This window comes from Lichenostomus cassidix, chromosome 14 (assembly GCF_008360975.1).
Source record: "Lichenostomus cassidix isolate B80296 chromosome 14, HeHo_3.0, whole genome shotgun sequence".
Lineage (NCBI taxonomy): Eukaryota > Metazoa > Chordata > Aves > Passeriformes > Meliphagidae > Lichenostomus > Lichenostomus cassidix.
The window spans coordinates 7076804-7096650 of record NC_139495.1 but is presented as its reverse complement, the minus strand read 5'-3'; the positions used below and the strand labels follow the sequence as shown (position 1 = coordinate 7096650).

Below are 19847 nucleotides of genomic sequence, written 5' to 3'. Positions count from 1 at the left end.
TTCTTTATAGCTTGTCAAGAGAAAAATATGCTGAGTATACAACTACTGCATCAGAATATTAATGACAAATGTAACACTGGGTAGGAATTTTGAAAAATCTCATTAAAACACACCCAGGTTGTATGCTAACAATGCAAAGACAAAAGTTAGCAAATTTCTTAATTTATTTGGCATGCAGTCAATTATCTGTATTTTTCACGTGATAAAATCAAGATACATTTCCATGTGAACAACATGTAACTAACCTGAAGAAATTTTATTTATTGGTTTATAATATTGTGAGCAGATGTCTGTTTAAACAACAGCAAATTAAGCTTTGTCATTTTGGATTTTGATTACAAAGTCGTTTTATTCCTGGAGGGGAAAAATAAACTAGTCTGTCTTTACAAATAAGAACACTCATGGAAAGAAGAGTCTTAATCCCAAGCCAAATAAAAATAGACCAGAGAGGCATTCTAGCCCATTCTAGACCCATCTATTGGTGAGGGGAAAAAAACCATTCTGTGGAAAGCTGTCTAAAGCTCTCAAGTCAAAAACTTTCCTCAAGGAAACATCAGTGAAAATGAACTGAACACAAAAATCCTCTGGCAATATTGTGTTGTTGCTCTGGTTTTGCTGATTTCCCACGGTAAGCGAGCTTGGATGGCATCAGTGCTTGATGAGAGGAGGTTCCACGTGGAAGCCAGCATCCCAGAGGGTTCTGACTCGCAGTGCCATCCTTACCGGGAAATGAAGGGGCTAGACCGCAGCCATCGAGTCTGCTCGGACAGGAAGGCGCGGCTCGCTGCTGTTTGTTTACAAACAATTGTCTGACCCGCTCCCGTCCCTCAGCGCCGCGCCCCGGTGACAGGGCGGCGCCGAGCACGTGCCGGCGGTGCCCGGGGCGGGGCGGAAGGAGGGACCCGGCCGAGCTGCGCCAGCCCGCCCCGCCCCGCCCCGCTCCGCCCCGCTCCGGTTCGAGCGCGGCGCGGCCCCGCCCGGCCATTGCCGAGCGAGAGGGAGGGAGGGAGAGGTGCGCGCCGGGCCCCGGCGTGTCGCAGCGAAGGATTCCGGGCGGGCCCCGCTGCCGCGGCGGCGCGTTCCGCGGAGCGTGTGCGCGGGCCCCGAGCGGAGCCGCCGCTGCCATGGAGCGGGGGGGCGGCGGCGGCGCGCGGGGCTGATCGCGCCCCTTCCCCATGAGACTGTGGCTGTGCTGGCTGGGCTGCTACACCCTGCTCCTCTGGGTGCTCAGGAGGACGATGTGGGCTGGCCCTGCCCGGTACCTGCGGAGCCCTTTATCCAGGTCCCTCTACGTGAATATGATGGGCAGCCACCGCCAGCCAGCCCCGGGCGCCAGGGAGAACCACCAGGTACAGCCCCGGCGGCGGCCGCCCTGCCCGCCCCTCCCTTCCCTTCCCTCACCGCGGCGGGCCGGGCGGCGGGACGGCACAGGGACCCCCCGGGCCCGGGGAGCTCCGCCGGGGGAGCGGCGGGAGGAGCGGGGAGCGCGCTGAGGGCTGAGGGGCACCGGGCCGGGCAGCGCAGACAAAGAGAGCCAACTGCCGGGTCCTGCCGTGAGAAAGTTGCCGTGTGCGGAGCTCTGCCGGGGCTGCGGGCTCGGGGAGCCCCGCGGGGGATCGGGGTGAGCCCGGCGGGGGCAGCAGCGCCTGTCCGGCACCGGAGCGGGTCGGGTCGGGTCGGGTCGGGGCCAGAGCTGCTCCCGGGAGAGCTGCAGCCCCGAGCTGTGGGTGTGCACCTCGGGCTGGGGATGTGCACCCCGGGCTGGGGATGTGCACCCCCGGTTCTTTCAATGCACAGCCCCGGTGAGCCCTGTGATGAGAGCGCTCAGTGAAGGTGTGACGGGGGGCGGTTTGTAATCAGAGGGGTTTGTAATCAGTGCCGGCGCATCTAGAGGAAAACAGCAAAGTGGGAAACTGAGAAGCCCACGGAGGCCTTGGAGCAGTAGTAGGTGGCAAACTAGGGGTGAGTTGTTGCAATGTGATCCGGCTGCGATAAAAGGTTAGTGCTATGTTTGGGCAGTGTGGCCGCATGGGTCTGTACCCTGTGAAGTTAGGGGCTGTGCCCTTGCAGTGCTATGGTTATGTGATAGATTTCATCTGGAGTGTGTTCAGATCCGCACTATGTTTTGGCAAAATGCTGCTGAAAATCTGACAGGAGTTAGAAGGGCTAATGAAAACTCTTAGTGCCGAAGAAAGCTGGCAGCTTAATCTACGTTAAATATGCAGAACCGAGCTGACGAAGAAGATGTAGTATAAACATTTGAGGATTGCTGTACAAAGGAAGAGCATAATTCTTCCTGCTGATCTGTAAATACAGCTGCCTTAGTGCTCTGGGTGGGCACTGACATCCAGAATCTTGCAGGGTGGATGTATCCCTGGAGTTTATTGCTCGTGGTCTGCTGTGTGGATCATTCGGGACATCAGTACAAAGAGAAGCAGAATTCAGGTTTACAGGAAGAACTTCCTTCTGGTGAACAAAGAAAATGTGAAAGTCTTTTGTGCTGTTAAAAGCTGTACTAGAAAGACAAGTCAGCCGAGGAAATGTGTTGTGGAGATGCTTATGTCATTCACAGGTAGATGGTCTACAGTGGATAATCTCCATCTCTGTTTTGTTTGATCTAGATTTTAAATGTAGGTATATTGATTATTTAGTACATTTTGTAAGATACGTGAGTTTGTGGGGTAAGCAAGGATTGCATGTTGAGACGTCTGCTACTTTGATTCTGCAGTTTTAGCTGATTTCATTCGTTTTGTGTAAATTAACTAAAAGAACTTTTTCATCCTTTTACTAATATTAGACAAGAGTTACAATGTTTATAATGTTTATTATAACAAAGGTTTTAGCACAACAATCTGAAAAGGTATAAGAGATTGACATACTTTCTGTCATGAAACTAGTGGCCTTCACGTGTTGTACATGGAGGGAAACAAAAGCGGTTTCTGTTCTGAGGAAGTAGTTCTGGAACTAAGTTGTTTCTCTCCTTTTTTATTTTAAATTCGAAATTTGATAGAATTTCTGTTATTCATTAGTATTTTATAGGTAATTGTCAATAACCTTATTGGCATGATTACCTGTGAGGGATCATAGAATCATTAAGGTTGAAAAAGACCTCCAAGTTCATCAAGTCCAACCTTTGGCCAAATACCACCATGCCCACTAAGCCATATTGAGAAGAAAAAATTGGAGATCTGTGAACTACACCTAATTTTTGGAAACCAGCTTCTGTTAGTTGTCACCATCATCCTTCTGCTGATGGTTATGTCAATACTTAGAAGTCTTAAAGACCAGAATTGTAGGACTGTTGTTTTTCAGTGGAACTGCAGGTGACAGTTCAGTGCAGAACCCCGAGGTGTGTGAGCTCAGGTACAGCATATGTGTAGTCATGTTGCTTATGGAACAAAGCCTGTGTTTCCCTAGGCTTTGAAAATGTTTTCTTCTGGATTGAAACTGGCAACACATTGCAAAAGGCAAATCATCTGAGCCACTCCAAACCTGTTCAGTGTAGTGAGGCAGCAGCCTCATGAGTGAACCTGACACATCCCAGCCTGCTCCTCAGCTCCTTGGGATCATTTGCTTCTGCCAGGCTCTTGGAATTGGCTTCTGAATGAATAGACAAAGTACACAAGCTGTTGCTTTAGTGGTTTTTCAGGAGCCACTAAGGATTCCTTTTGGGAATCACTGGACTATGCTGATTTATTTAACAAGCACTGAGCTGCAGTGAGAAGAGACCTGAACTGGTAAATCAGCAGTCTCGGGGATCCCTGTGCCAGGCTCAAAATCTGTTTTTCAGAGGAAAGGATCACTCACTTGTTCTACCTATAAGTGTGTTTGAAAGTATGGCTGAGAACCTGATTCTGCCAGAAATGTGCCCATTGTGCAGGTGGTTTTTAATCCCAAGCAGGCATTGTGTTTGCTCCTCAGCTGAAGCTTCTTTCCGTGCTGCTTTGGGCCAGTGTTTGCTGGAGCCCCTGCTCATGAATCTGCCACAAGGGTCTTGGTGCACTGTCTGCTCCCTCTGCCTGCTGGGAAGCTGCACACACTGCAGTAAGAATCCTGTCCCATTTCAGTAATGACTGGAAGTTCCATTGTGCTGAACACTGTGTAAACCTGCATTGAGTGAATGTTCCTCTCCCAAGAAGGCAAACAGATGGGATGGGGTCAGGATCTGAGCACGTGTGTGTTGAATCTTTGGGAAGTTACCCCAGCTGACAGTTTCTGTCCTTCCACATGCATTTTTTACAAGGTTCTGTTAAAACTCTGCATCTCACTTTAGGACACTTAAAGCTCCCTATCTGCTCAGTGAACACATGCAGTCAGTTTAAGGAACATTATTGCAAGATTTAAGGGGGAGATAAGAGGGTCTTGGCTGTAGAAAATAATTCTTGATGGTAGAAAACAGTCACAGTGGCATTTAATGAGGACTGGTAATAACTCCATGTAAGTGTAGGAGAGTGAAAAATAATAGTGATGTTCTTCATTAAAAAGAAATTTAATTTTTTTAATATAACTTTTGCATAGAGGACCTTTGTTGGCTTTCTAGGGAATTTACTTTGTAGATGTCTTCAAAGTATAGGGTAGTGATTAAGACAAAAATTACTGTCTATTTCTTTCTGTTTGCATTATTCCTTAGCAAGTTATCAGTGTACTTTGTTACAATTCTAAGTTAATTTAACCCTGAAGTTTGTTGAAAAGACTGTAGGAAAAACTAATTTTTTGTATTTATGGAAATTGATAATAGCTTTCCATGTATTAATTTTGACTACTTCGGGGTTTACATTGCTGAACTTTTTTAATGATCCTTTATCTCTTTCTCTAGTGGTATGTCTGCAACACAGAACAGTTGTCTGAATCCCTTCAGCCCATTTTTGTCCAGAGTTACCTTGACCAAGGAACACAGATCTTCTTAAACAACAGCATTGAGAAGTCAGGCTGGCTGTTTATCCAGCTCTATCACTCTTTTGTGTCCTCTATTTTTAGCCTTTTTATGTCTAGAACATCTATCAATGGGTAAGTGAAAAGTCAAGACTGAGTAAGCTACATACAGTTTGGATTTAGAGTTTTCAAGTGTTCAGCCCTACCCCTTGATCTGTCAGCTTTCCAAAATGTGTGATTTCCCTTTGCTGGTCTGTCAGCTGTGAAATGCTCTCCTCTGTTCATTGTGCCCAGCCCTCTTAACTGGTGAACACCATTTCCAGCCTGGTGGGGCAGAGGAGGTAACCGCAATTAATAAAAGACAGTTGGAGGATTCTGATTGTATTTTGTAACAATTACTCGTTAATTTCCTTACTAAGAGAGTCTTTTTTTTTTGTGTCACTTCTCTCACCTTTCTTCCCCTCCACCTTGCCCTTTCCCTACTGCCACATTTATATCAGTTACTGTTGAGATTGTCCTGGTTGGTGGCTTTATCCAGCCAGTTCTGTGTTGCACCTAAAACTATTGCTGCTAGATGAGTGTGTGCCTGCCCATGGCACATTTCTAAACAGTGCAAAGCTGGCCAGGTGTTGTGTCTGGTAACACTAATGTGGAATTCTGTCCTTTCTCTTACTCTCTCAAACAATTCCACCTCAATTTGTGTGTAAGCTGTACTAGAACAGGTTCCTTCTGATGAAGCATGTTTGACTGAGGAAACATCAGCAAAGCAGGAAAACATAAGTTGATCAAACAGTATTCCTCTATTCTTATTGCATCAGTTGCAGGGGAGTTTGGCTGTTCATGGGTGCTTTAGTATTTTTTTTCAAAGAAGTCAGTGGGGTTTTTTTTGCTCACATTACTCCATTCAGACACATTTGACAGATTATCAGTTTTGACCTTATGAAGAATTCATTTTGTTACATTTAACCAATTTCTCCAGTATCCCCACCTCTGCACCTTCTGCACAGTCTGATACAAGATAGGAGCTGTCTACTGGGGCTAGAAAAATAGTCCTTTTCCTTATTTTCTACCCAGATGACTTTATGAGCTTCCCTGTGGTGTTCTTAGTTATGTGTAGCTTTATATAAAGGTTCCTTTGGTCTCTTCTTCCTTTCTCTTCCATTTTTTTTCAAAGGCTCTTCAGGGCTTTGAATAACACCTCATAATGCTGTTAGGAATAATAGCTATGAGCCAATTATACAGTGTGGACTGACATGTGCTGCAAGGGGGCTCTACTTAAATTGGATGTAGTCTGTTTATTTTTATACATTTGATATCCTGCTTAGTTTCTTCTTTATGACTTTGTGTACTCTATCCTTTTTGTTTCTTTGGGTTTTAGTACAGTCAGTCTTTCCTAGGTCATCTCCTTTTCACATTTTTTATTCTTTGAGTCTTTTTATCTCTGTTTACCTGTTTTCTGTTTGATTTTTTTTTCCTGTTCATTGTCTTTAAGTTTAACCTGCTACCCAACAGGAGTTTAAAGAATAGTATTTATCTACCTGCAGTTTATTACTGACCAGTTCTTTTTCCTGTGCCTGCTCTTCTAACTGTTTCATCATTGAATTCTGCTATGCCAGCTGAAATGTGTCACTGTGTAGTCTTCAAACAGTTATGGGCGGGTATGTCACTGACTTGATCCATAAGGAATCCAACTGTCACCTCTACCCAATTCCTTAATGAGTTGTCTATTTTCTATTCCACAGCTTTTCATGTTGAATGCAGGATCTGCAGATAACAGCAAAAGCCGTTGTAACATAGAATTAAAAAAATCTCTTTTGCCCCTCCAGCAGTGTTACCCCATCCTTTCTTTAAATCTGTTCCCTGTCTTCCCTCCTTGTTCCACATCCTATTCCTCATTCATTGTGCATACTTCTGCGTCTGCAGCCATTTTATTTCCTCTGTTATTTTGTCTTGGGTTTTTTTTAAGATAGGTGGCAGAGATTCAAATCTGCAAATGTGACAAATAAGGTTCAGTCTTTGTCTTTCCTTCTCTTTCTCTCCCCCCTCCTTTTTTTTTTTTTATGCAATCATTTTCTTGAGCTGCACCCCATGAGCTCTTCCTTACCTAATCAAATTCCTTCTGGAATCTTAACCACTGTAACTGCATGTGGCTCTGTGTTTGATCTCTGACAAGTGCAAGACAAGTTGAACTGGATTTAAAATTTATCTGAGCAGTGACCTTGTCTACTATTATGTGTGACTTGTTCCTGCCAAAGCACATTTTAAATTTCTTCACTGCCTGTCTTAAAGTTTGTACAAAATTGGTTATTTCTCATTTTTACATTTCAGGCTGCTGGGAAGGGGCTCAATGTTTGTGTTTTCCCCAGAACAATTTCAAAGACTGCTTAAAATAAATCCTGAATGGAAATCCCATAGACTTCTCGATTTAGGGGCTGGGGATGGAGAAGTCACTAAAGTCATGAGTCCTCACTTTGAAGAAATCTATGCCACTGAATTGTCTGAAACTATGATATGGCAGCTTCAGAAGAAGAAATACAGGTATCATACTGAATGCTTCCTACATCCTTCTTATCAGACATTACAGTAAAGTAATCTATTTGTAATTTAATGAGTGTTCAGTATTTTCAGTCAATTCCTTTATTGTTTGATTGTTGTGGAAAAGGTTAACCCATACAAAACCCATCTGATGTTCCCTCTTACCAGTGTTGGTTTTTGTCTCCTTTATTGCCTAATGTTTATCAGGCAGTGTTAAGGTTCATTGGGCTGGACATGTAGCTGTACTGATCATTGATTTAGTTTTCTTTTCCGAAAGACCAGAAGGGGTCATGTCTGTCTCTTCTCTAAATGGTTGACCTTACCTGCACTATTAACACATCCACAGGGAATTTTTGTCTTCAGTGCTTCTGTCTGAAATCAACTCATTTTTATTTAACAGACTATCTCTTTCCTTTCACAGGGTGCTTGGTATAAATGAATGGCAAAACACAGGGTTTCAGTATGATGTTATCAGCTGCTTGAACCTGCTGGATCGCTGTGATCAACCACTGACTGTATTAAAAGATATTAGAAGTGTACTGGAGCCAACCAGAGGCAGAGTCATCCTAGCACTGGTTCTGCCATTTCACCCCTATGTGGAAAATGGTAAGTGCACAGATTAACAGCTGTCTAGGCAGGCAAAAAAAAATTTGTAGGATCTAGTATCCCAAATTAATTGTTTAATAAATGTTTGTATTTGATTTTTTAAAAATAACTAGTACAGGGCATGTTCAGAAGTATGAAATCATAGGTAAACAGGCTACATGATGTAAGCTCTTTTCTTAACTCCCCAGCACATATTGTTGGCACCAACAAAAAGCTCAAATATTGAAGATCCTGTTCTGCAAGTTACCACATTTCAGCTGTGTTGGAGCACCATAGGAGAATTGGTCCCTGATTAGGTCCCTTTACCTAGACATGACCCCAGTTGTCTCTAGTGACCAATTGAGCAAAACCATGAGAACTGTCTGCTGCTGAATTAAGCAGTTCAGATCAAGCTGTTTCAAGTGTTCCCACCTAAAAATTAATAGAGAGATAACTTTCACTTTCCAACATGAGATCTCAAAGTAAAATATAGACCTCTACAAATACAAAGCACCAACCACTATTAATTTTATATTCATTTATACTGTACCAGTAACAGGAATAAAAAAGTAAAATTCCGTGCCAGAACTCAATTGTTTACCCTACTTGGATTTTAAAGAAATACTTGAGAGATTTTCAGATGAATCTGTCCTTATGACTAAACTTCAAAAGAGACTAGAAACCTTTTTTACATGCCTGTGATTGTGGATTCGGGTTGAAGCACCCTGAAGGTGGTTTGAATTCCAGGAGGCTGATTTTCATCAGTCATTGTTTGGACTCTGGTTTTCCTTGAGTGTTAAGACTTGTCTGTGGAAAAGCATGGATGCCCAGAAAATACAGAAGTAATCATGTTCTGGCAATCACAAATGCATCAAACTGAATCTGATTTTCTCTTTTTACATGGCAGTGGTATTTTGGTGGGAGAAGGGAGAAATTAAGTTTTAAGTATAAGAAATAATGCCATCAGATGAAGAATTACTTAAAATACAGTATTTGAGCTTGTAATTTTGTAACTATTTTGAAAATATGGTGTCTTAGATTTGGGGCTTGATTTAGGCATCTGTACAGTATTTCAAGCATATTTGGTTGCAACTTATTGTTCTTATAATGTAGAACAATATGGCTTCCCCTTGTTTAAAATTCTTTAAAATTCCAAATACCAGCAGTGTCTTTCTAGTCTCTCACTGGCACATTGGAACGAAAAAATGAGAAATGCTTTTTTTGTGTGCCTTCAAAACTCTGTGCCATTGTGTTTGGCAGTTGCTATTGCACCCCAAATCTACTTTTCTGCATTTCATTGGATAACCCCGTAACAGACCATGTACAACTCCCTGGCTCAGCAGGAAGAGGGGCATGAGTTAAGGAACAACCTATTCCAAGTCCACTTATATCCTTCATCGTTAATCTCCTAACATACACTGGGGGAAGAGTAGAGAGTTAAATTTATAAATCCCAAGGGCCTGGAAACCTGCTCTGTGATTGTTGAACACAGCCATTCCTACTTGTTGAAAGCTGAAATACTGTTGTAAGATGATTTGTGAACCAATGTCATAATTTTATTCACGGTGGTGATTTGGCAGATGAGTCACTTTGCTGAAGGCAGTTTTGTTCCCTTAATATGTTCTGAAACTTAAAAACTGCTCAGTTTTTCTATTTGCCACTATTATGGTTATGAACCCATATAAACTTCTTTACACAATGCAGGTTTGCACACACAAAAGTTACAGCTTTCCCTCTTAAGATCTGTTTAACTGTAGGCTAAAGAAACAGACAATGAATTGCCAGACTGTCTTCATGATCTAAAAAACATTTTAGAATTTCAGTTTTTTCATTCAGCTGTTCTACATGATGATGCATTTTAAAAATAGATATGTACATATGTTTTATATATAACAAAACTATACTTGGAACATTCAAAGAGGAGAACATTTCGTGGCTCAAGTAATTTCTTGTAGCAGCTCATTAAAACCAGCTTGGACCCACATAGTGAAACTTTTGAATTTTGTAGAGGGAGAACAAATGGAAAAGAGTTGGGGCAGGTAAGGTGTTTGATAGATCCATAGATAGAAGTGGAGAAGTTATTTTAATAAAAATGAGATATTTGGGTTATTACATGCAGTATAATGGGATGGTAATGGTGGAAGCTGTCCATGTGAATAACATAAAACTTGCTCTAAGAGAACAAAGCAAGGTGGAGGAGGAATTAAAATACAGATCTGTGCTCACTGTTTGTGGAATGACAGTGACACCTAGAGTCCAGAGGAGCTTAATCATAAATTCTCTCTGGGGCTTCTCAGTTTTATTTCACCATGCAGAACAACCAGGAATGCAGTCATTGCACATGTCTAAATTTGGCAAGTGAGCCCAGTGAATCATAAGGTATTAGACCAGTCACAAAGAACAAGCATAACCACAGCTTTATGTTTTTAAAGGTATCTCATTGACTCATATAAGAATCCTTTGTATTTCATAATATAAATAGAGAAAGTCATTATTGGATGATACAGGACTGGACTGGTGTAAGTTTCTCTAAAATAAAAACGTCATGCTATAATTCAGAAACAGTGAACACTGGGAGCCTGGGAGTGTGACATTTTCTTGTTGAACATACTAGTATCCTTGTGATTGATTGACAGGGATGAGAAGGCAAAGGTGTGTTCTCCATCCTTCTGAAATTGAGCTGGAAACTCAATTGAGCTGGAAACACAGTAGTGTGTAAGATGGACCCTTGCTTTGTCTCAGTTGTCCGTTCTCATGTTGCTGAAGTGAGAAATGCCACTTCATTTGTTAAACAAAGCCTTGCTTTATTTAAATTATTATAAAAGATGCAGCTGTTCTTTAGAAGGGAAAATGCCAGATACCATCAGATCTCTTGTAAAACTGCTGATTTTGCAGATTGACTGGGTAGTAACTGCTGAAAAAGGTGCTTAAAAAAAAGTATGCTGTCTTTTACTGGATAGTATAATTTTTTGTGCTTTTATCCATGTTGAACAGGCATGTAAAGGCAAAATGTGGTGCTCCAGGTATTCCTGACTTTGGATGGTAGGACTGGGAGATGGGGGATGTCAGTCTAGCAGGTGAATTTTAGTATTGGGGAACAACCTTTTCACATATTTCTTAAATAGGTTTGGAAGAAGTTCCCATCCCAAATGAGCTTTGCCAGCATAGTGCGTGTGTTTATAGTGTCAGTTTTTTCTGGTTGCAAAACAGGTTTTGTTCTATTTAAGCTGTTGTCAAGGCTCATTAACTGTTGGTCTGTAAATGTTACATTGATAACTATGACCAAACCCAGAATTTCACCCATTAAACAAGTTTATTTTCTGTTGCTGTCAATTATCAAACGTCTTTCACAAAAGCTCAATTCATGTAAAACGAATACATATAAGTTTATATAAAACAAAAAGAGAAGACAGGATTAAATCTAAACTGAAAAAGGAAACTTTTAAGCATCAGCAGTTATCTTATGAAGATTAAGTCTTTTCCCAGGGTTCTTATTCTTGCAGAATGGCAAATGGAATATGTAACGCAGATGGAAGGTGCAATTCACTTCTGGTGATCTCTTTAGAAAATACTCTTGAAGAACACTGCCCTGCAAGGTTTTGTCCTCTCACTTTAAAGCAAAGGAGGTCTGTGAAGAAGCTTAACTTCCTCACCTGCTCCTTTGCTTGCACAGGAACTATTGAACAAATCTGAAGTGCTGCACGTGCTCATCTGTTCTGATAAACAGTGTTATCTTCCAAATCATCCTAGGGAAAGAAGTGTTTTGTTACTGAGGTGATTTTCTTTTTTGAGACAAACTCCATCCCTTTACTGTTTCAGTAAAATCCTTTCTCCCCTCTTATCCAGTTGTTTTTGTCCATGTGGTATCTACAGCATTCAGAACATGTTTCTTATCCTCTTGGCTTTTCCTAATCTCCAGGGAGCACAGAGGCAGTAAAACATAGCCCATATTTTCATATCTGATGCTCAAACCAAGGACCAGGTCATGTCAGCAGGGACTTGAAGTCTTTAAAGGGGTAATTACAGAGGAAAATTATTGGAGCTGTATGGAAATAAATGAAGTAAAAGGTATAGAGGAGAAGTGCTTGACATTGTTCTGTTTCATTTGGTTCCCCCTTGCATCTCAGAATGGTCTCCGTGCTCAGAATGGGAAAGAATTAACATTGTTTCTCAAGAGAGGCAAGATTTTTGAAGTAAGATTTTGAAGCTATTTTCTTTGCTTGCAAATACATGTGACTTCTGAAGTGTGTGGTTTGGGTTTTTTTCTTTTCAATACTTTACATGTCCAATGTAAAATTATTGTCATATAAGACTTAATGGCATAAATTTGGAATGATGGAATACGTTTTGTGGCTTTACGCAGTGATGTTGAATATTTAGTTAAGTCTCTGTATGCTGAAGGAGGGGAAATACCTTTAAGAATATTGTAGAGCTTTTGTAATAGTATTATTATGTTTCTGTCCCCTACTCTGGGTTAAGGGAGCAAGAGGAACTGCAAAAGAAATATTTTTCAAACATGACCTGTTAATAGCTCCAGGCATTTTACCAAACAGTCCAGGACCAGACTTCTTCTTGGCTAAATACAAACTTTGGGCAATTTTCTTTTTAAATGTACATGTGTAATTCTAAAAGGGGTGTGTGTGTGCATATATATATGTGTGTATATATATATATACACACACATGTATAAATATATATATGTAATTATATGCATATGGCCATTTAGAATGCTTTATAATGTCTTTGACTGTCATTCACAGTACTTTTTTTACATTCCTATCAACTTTAAAAGGAAATGGAAACAGTATACTGGTAAAACCTTTCCATTTCTCTTTTTCCCTATAAATTTAGGTATTGGTAGGTGGATACTCACAGGCTGTTGGCAGTTTTGAGCATATCTCTGCTTTTGAAGTTCTTGAGCAATTGCTTGAAAAATTTTTCGGCCGCTGTTCATTTTCTGTGAATTATTTAAAATATTTTGGTTCAGTGCAACATTTTGAGTTGGAGGAAACATCATTTTCTACCTTTTATAATTGAGGTTTTTTACCTGGATATATCTTTGGAAATGTTACTAAGTAGCATTTTAAAAACGCCTGGTTTGACAAGCAGAAGGGTTTTAAATTAGATTATTATTGCATTACTTAATATATACACATTCTTTGATATTTAAATGCATGTGTTTTGATTTTTATACAAGGATAAATAATGACAGAGGTTCTTAATAGACTTGTTTTAAACCCATTAGAGCTTACTTGAATGGATCATTTAAAGAAACAAAAAATTAATATCAAAATCTGTTATTGTCAGAAGTTTGAACAAAATTTACGTAGAACATAAAGGAAACAGTGTATTAGAGATGGTCTTTGCATGGATTACCTTTATGTATCCAGTGTGTTAAAAATAAATTAATTAGTTAAATATAAATTCATAACTAATTTTGTACAAATCTGAACTGAAGCCTTGGCAGCTTGGAATGTCTCCTTAATGGAATCATCAATTAATCACAGAGTTGATGCCTAACATACTTTAAAAAAACAAGAAAAAGAAGCTCTGAATCAGAGACAAAGCAATTAAAGTGGTAACGTACACAGTTCTCTGTTGTGTGGTCTCTCCCACTTTTCTTTAGCAGCTTTGGTTTTAACTGGAGGGAGGGAAAAGAAATAAAAAAGCAATTAAAATACAAGATGAGAAGTTAGCAGAGCAGTTTAAATTGTTGCCCTTTTGCAGTGTCAGTTTGTCCGTGTTTTACTAGATCAGCTTATACCATTGGAAAAATCAGAGAAGTTTTCTCATGTGTAAAGCCTTTTTCAGTTTCTTATAGTAGTTGCTGCAAGTATTTTTGTTTTGAGTACAGTGGGACCTGCCTGAGACACTGCTTAATTCTCAAAAAGGGCCCAATGGCATCACAGATCTGTTTTTTCCCTTGAAGAAGGCTAATTTAATTTTTCCTACTGTACTCTTCACTCTGTACTTTCACTTCTAAAGAAAAACAAAAATTAAAAAGCCAGTCCTGTCTTTATGCTTAGACAGTGGTCACTGCATGAAAGAACCATTTTACCAAATCATACCAGTAAGGTTAGGAAATCTAGAAATGTATTTTTATTCCCCTTTTGGAGATGTTAAAACTGCATCGATTTATAAAATGAGCAAAACCAGAAAAGTCATTTTGAGCCTACCTTGTAGACCACAAAGGATGTGAGCACAGCAGAGCTGTACAGGAACAGTAAGGATGAGGCAACAATCATGAAGATGAGTTTTCCATTGCTGTGCTGCTTCCCTGGTCCTTCATTAAAAATGAGTGATAGAATAAAGGGCAGTTTTGATTCACATAACTTTTTTAAGACTCTGCATTCCAGCCCCCTTTCTCCAAGGAATTAAAAAACCTCATACCCCATCAATATTTTTCTGGCTCATTTTCAGTCTAAATTCCTTAGTGAGATAATTTTCTCTTTGTTTGCTCATACATTTGCGAGGGCAATGGAGACCTCTTAGGGTTTGTAATCAAAACTTTCTTTAAGGAAAGAGAGAGAATGGAATCCAGTTTTCTAATCTTGTAACGGTGTGTCTGAATAAAGCTCACACACAGGCTTCTGCTCAGAAATGGAATTAGAGGAAGGAATATAGAGAAAGTAATAATCCACCTGTTTCTGCTCTTTTTTTTTGCTTTTTGTATTTTAGGCATGTAAAACTGAAATGTAGTTACTAAAGTTTCATCACTTTCTTAACTAGAAGGCAAGTGATACAAAGGTTTAAAACCTTTTTCCCAGGTTGGCAGAGTAAATCCCCAGGTCTGAGGCCCTGCACTCTCTTGCACATACTTCTACTAAATTTCTCTACTTCCCATTTTTCTGTTGATGCTTCCTTTCTGACAGCTATGAAAGTCTTAATGTAAGGGGATGTAGAGTATGGTTAGGCAGCACAAGTACAAAACTTCTTTCTTTTGTAGAATTCTAGAGTCATCTTCATCATATAACAGAGCAGCCTAATTAGCAAACGAGGTTGAGATGCTTATTTGTAGAATCCCTCAGGTTTTACTATTAACATCTTAATATAGTCATATTATTCCTAATAGGTTTGTTGGTATTTCCATCTTAAATGTCATTCTTGAAAGTTTAAATAAAGAGAGTATTTAGAAAAGATGTTTCTTCTAAGATGCTTCATTAAGAAGGAATGAACAACTGACCTGTTACCCTTAGTACTGTTCCATCTCCTGTTTGTTTAGAAAGGGGTGAATCTGAGTCTGAAAATGCTATTCCACAGATATAAACAGCGTTGTCGTCTACAGTCAGACCTTTTATCTCAAGTAAAATGTTGTTTTCTGATATATGTACTTTGTACTTCTGATGATCTGTGCATCCAGGAGTGCACAAATCCTGATGTGTATTAGTTAAAAAGCGAAACCACAGAACTTCAGGCTGGGAGGAGGAGCAGCCAGAGGTAGAGAAGGTGCATGGCAGGGACACATTGTTCATGGAGGAGTCAGCTTCCTGAAACCTGGGTTGTGTTACAGTCACTTGGCAGGTATCTGCAACACCTGTTGGGAAGGAACAGTTGGTAATGTGAGGGACAGCTAAAAAGCAAGGTACAATTTAAAAAGAAAAAACAACTACTTTTGATTCATTCAAGAAAAGGTGGGAGGAAAGGAGGAAATCAGCCGTGTCTCAAACATGAAATTGTTAATGTTGTTTTCAGCAAACTTGGTTTTTAGATAATTCCTATAGCTTGCACGTGTTCATTTAACACTTACCTACAGGGTAATGTGCTTGGCTTTCTATTTTCTGACAGAGTAGAGAAGATTGAGAGATGTGAAGCAATGTGAATGTTTCCTTTGGCCTTGGAGAAGACAGAAGAATACTTTGTGCAGTTCCCTGCCTCAGATTTAGTCCTGCATGTTTTGGGGGGTACTGGGCAGTGGGTGTGAGTGTTGTGTGACATGAGTGCAGCTGCTCAGTGGAGCAGTTCTGCAGGGCTTTCTCTCTCCTCCACTGTTCTTGGTCTGAGTCAAGCCAGGCAACCTGAAGGTAGGCAGTTGAAATGTCATAAATCAAGACATTTATAATTTAGCAACTTCATAACATTGATTAGAACTCATGATAGTTCCTAGACATTCTTCCACTTCACATATATTGACTCAGGGTATCTAAGAATAATAGTGCCTGTTAGTTCTGACATTTAAAAATATGTGCAGAGAAAACAGGAAGGTTAATCAGAGAAGAGCATTCTAATTAAGGAACTAAAATGTGTGGTTTAATGTGACTAGTCTGGAAGAATTTTTTTAAGTCCTTACTGGAATCCACAGTGTAAGTTCTGTTTTAGTATATTTAATTCTATTCAAATAATTGTGTAGTTATTTGAACAATGACATTGAGATTATTGCAGTGAGAATAAAGGTAGTACCTTAACCACAGCCTTCCCTGCTTGCCAGAAAATAACAAATTAGAAGATAAATAAACTGAAATCTCTTCGTGTACTGCTGAAACATAATTTATAAACCTGTCCATGGTGAACAATTAGCATTGTCCCTTCATCAGTTTCTCACGAAATCCAATCAGATCCCGTGTCTGGGACTTCTACAGGAATAAAATTAAACTGGTTCTGTCTCAGGTCCGTATCAGAGCCTTTCCACAGCAGCTACAGCAATCTGAAGATTGTAAGTTGTGGCTGTACATACACCCTGTGTGGCGAAAGGCAGTAGCTTGTGCTTCTGCAGCTGATCCCCTTCTCTTTTCCACCTTACCCACAGGCTCTGGTGTCCTTGCAGAGCAGAGCTCCATGGCCTCAGGTCCTGTAGGTGCTGCCTGCTGAACTTCCCAAACCCTCCTCCCAAACAAAAGCAGTTGCACTGAAACCAGGTTGCTGCTGGAATGTTCAAGCAGGGAAGTGCAGCAGGGTTTGACCCAGAAATCACAGGTTACAGGAGCATTTCAGACTCTTGGAAGAAAAAAGCATTTGCTAGCAGTTGTGTACTTTGGAAATTATATGAAGATAGCAGAAGTTAACTTGATTTTCAGCAAAACTTCACTGCTTTTATTTTGTAGCTGTGTTGCAAATCATAACCACAAAACTCTCAGTCTTGTTTAACTGCTGTTACATGAGAAAATGTAAGAAACTTTAAAAAAGTCTTACCAGCAGCATACAGGATCCAGTCAAACGCCAGCATGAACACGTTTTTTAATCTGTTGAAAGATGCCATTTCTTGTATGTGTCTGGAAATTAATCTTGAAGGAAGAGGAACTTAGGAAATGTTTGGAGTTACAGAACTCTTTTAGTCACAAGATGTAGAACTTCCTGTTTAGAAGGGTGTTTACTGCTGCATTTAGCAAACTGGTTAAAGGGACAGACCAAACCAGAAAACTTTTGTTTGTTGTGGATGACATTACTTCCTTCAGATTATTTCACTGGATATAACAAATAACATTTTCCAGCATGCTACAGGTGGTCAGCTTCTTAATTTTATATGACCCTAAGAGCCTTTGTCAGATCAGCTGGTGGGTGGCCACCGAAGGCACAAAGTAGCCATCCATTGTAATGTGGTGATCTACTGGTGAAAGCTTCAGAGCAAATCATAATTTTCAACTTGCTGACTCTAATCATTGTAATTAGCTCTGTTCCTGTCTGCTGGACACCAGCCTCACTAGTGGAAGTTGCCTTTTAGCCACTCTTGGAACTTGTAGTGAAAATGTAACAAAAGGTAACTTTAAATAACCTGGTTTTGAACAGCAGGGATGAACTAGAACTATATTGCAAGAGGTCTACAAGTGGCTTGGCAACCTCCTGTGTGAACTGGAATGGAGCACAATCAGTGTAATTATGCTTTCTGTAAGAAAATGCAGCACACAATAAAGTTTTCCTTATAATTTAAAGAAAGCTATTCTGTTTCCTCAGTAGGTGGCAAGTGGGAAAAGCCATCAGAAGTTCTGGAAATCAAAGGGGACACTTGGGAAGAACAGGTGAACAGCCTGCCAGAAGTTTTCAGTAAAGCTGGTTTTGCCATTGAGGCTTTCACCAGACTGCCCTACCTCTGTGAAGGTGACATGTACAATGACTACTACGTGCTGGATGATGCTGTCTTCGTCCTCAAGCCAGTGTAAGCCTCTGGGAAGTAAAGCTCCACAATCTAACCCAAGAAGAAGCCTCTGAGAGAGGGCTTTGATTTATGGTTACTTAAAGGGAGGGAATTTTGGGATTGCCATGCTGAATACATACTGTGTAAGAAATTTAAAGGCCAAAATACTAATGTATTTCTTTGTAGTGTGATTAGCGGGGGGCGGGAAAGGTTGTTTTTTAAATGGACTCCTCAGCTGAGAATTTCTTTTTTACCAGCTCTTAAACCAACATTGCATTCTGCAATCCAGTAGCAATGGGGGATATTTTTTTATACTTACCTGCAACAGGGATCATATCCAAACAAAAGCAATAGTCTAAATAATGGTGAAACTGATACAGTGTGAACTGTTGTGAAAGAAATCAAGCAAAATCTGGCAATAAAGTTATCCATTCACTTCAAGCCTTGTTGAATAAAAACTATTGAAATGGATAATCTTCCATGCTAAATTACTTTTTCTCTTACTGTCATTCTTCATGTTTTTAATCATGCTAATAAACTTTTTTGAGTTGACTTTTGCATTAACTTTTGTGTTCATTTTTGTAACCATAGCCATGCTTGTCTGCAGCAACTGCTCTTTGTGTTGAGAACCAAGCTTTCAGTAGCAGCACAAACTTGCATATATTTAAACAGCATTTAATTATTGTTTAATGGGATAACAGTGCACAAAAATGTATCACTTTTGGTTGGGTTTCCTTCATGTTCTTCCCTCTCAAAGCCTCATAAATCTTCATTGCTTTTGCATGTGCCATTTTCCAGCTAAAGGAGTTGTGGTAGAACTTGTCAAAACTGCACTTTAAACTGATGTGTTTAATAACAAGCTCTCTGGGTAAGTTGTTGCCAAATGTTTTCAGCTTAAAAAAGTTGCAGGTGTTTTCTTGCAAATCTGAGTCAAACTGGGTGTGAGGATCAGGCTGTAGGGACTTGAGGGTTTAGCTAGTTTGAGACATTTTCCTTTCTTCAGGAGCACTAAATAAATGCTATTTATTTTGACATGTCATGTTTAAAAAACTGTGTAAGTGGATAATTTCTGGCAGTTGGGATATAACCTTCATTTAAAACAATAAGAGACATTGTAAGTTGTACAAACTTGGCAGGTGTTTGTCATGCAGTGCTTGGGCTGCAAGTGTGAGAAAGCAGAGAAACCTCAGGTAAGTAAAGTAAGAACTGACTGCTATTGCTTTTGAAGTCTAAAAAAGTTGTCTGTTGTGGGGTTTTTTTGTGGTTTTCGTAATTGTTGGTCATTTTGTGGCAGGTAGGATGCTTAACATGTCATTTGAGGTTTATCTCAAACTCACTTTGCCTGATAGTTAATGATTTCTCCTGATGATTCATTAGCATTTTGTTCTCAGTCATCTTTGTGGAATAGTAAGTATTCTGTAGTATGGGGCATAGGATTCGACTGGTGAAATTACTTTCCAACAGAAATTTAGACTCAGTGTTATTCTCATTTCAGGATGTTCTGTTGCGTTTTGGCACATAGAGCAATCAGATTTGTCTGTTGGGAAAATGAGCTGTGTATGCTCTGGAGTGAATCCATTAAGTACCTTCATTTTGTACTCATCTAATAGTGGGAAAATGTTTTTTAATGTGTCATGAATTTAGGTTAAAGTAGCAAATATGTATTAAGACAAACTTCTTCAAAGGTACTTAAGTGTTTTAATCCCACAGGTTAAAAATCCCACAAGAGACTACATTTCATGTCTCATCTTTTAGTCCTGTCACTTAAAATTTCAGTTTGTAATAGCTT

The 19847-nt window shown here is 40.0% G+C and overlaps 3 protein-coding genes across 8 annotated transcripts in view; 2 read left to right on the top strand and 1 right to left on the bottom strand.

The window, feature by feature from the left end:
• The first annotated feature begins 1003 nt into the window (after positions 1-1003).
• On the top strand, positions 1004-18610 carry METTL9 (methyltransferase 9, His-X-His N1(pi)-histidine). The gene is made up of 5 exons (XM_085074676.1): positions 1004-1349; positions 4817-5007; positions 7201-7410; positions 7829-8013; positions 17878-18610. Exons 1-5 carry the CDS (start codon positions 1176-1178, stop codon positions 18081-18083), a joined length of 966 nt encoding a protein of 321 aa, XP_084930802.1. The 5' UTR covers positions 1004-1175; the 3' UTR covers positions 18084-18610.
• Positions 11530-17603, bottom strand: IGSF6 (immunoglobulin superfamily member 6). Of its 2 annotated transcripts, XM_085074677.1 has the most exons (6): positions 17119-17603; positions 15176-15526; positions 14169-14275; positions 13580-13633; positions 12866-12949; positions 11530-11738 (listed from the first exon to the last, which is right to left on the bottom strand). In XM_085074677.1, the coding sequence occupies exons 1-6, from the start codon at positions 17183-17185 to the stop codon at positions 11700-11702; spliced, it is 702 nt and encodes a 233-aa protein (XP_084930803.1). In that variant the 5' UTR covers positions 17186-17603; the 3' UTR covers positions 11530-11699. The 2 variants fall into 2 exon arrangements, with proteins under 2 accessions (XP_084930803.1, XP_084930804.1); XM_085074678.1 differs by lacking the exon at positions 13580-13633.
• A 63-nt stretch (positions 18611-18673) lies between the features above and the next one.
• The window catches only part of OTOA (otoancorin), a 40732-nt gene continuing 39558 nt past the window's right edge, over positions 18674-19847 (top strand). For 3 of the 5 annotated variants that reach the window (XM_085074673.1, XM_085074674.1, XM_085074670.1), the window contains exon 1: positions 18674-19248. The gene's annotated coding sequence lies outside the window, so the exon portion shown is untranslated. The remainder of the gene's footprint in view (positions 19249-19847) is intronic. The other 2 variants (XR_014855102.1, XM_085074672.1) reach the window with 1 other exon arrangement.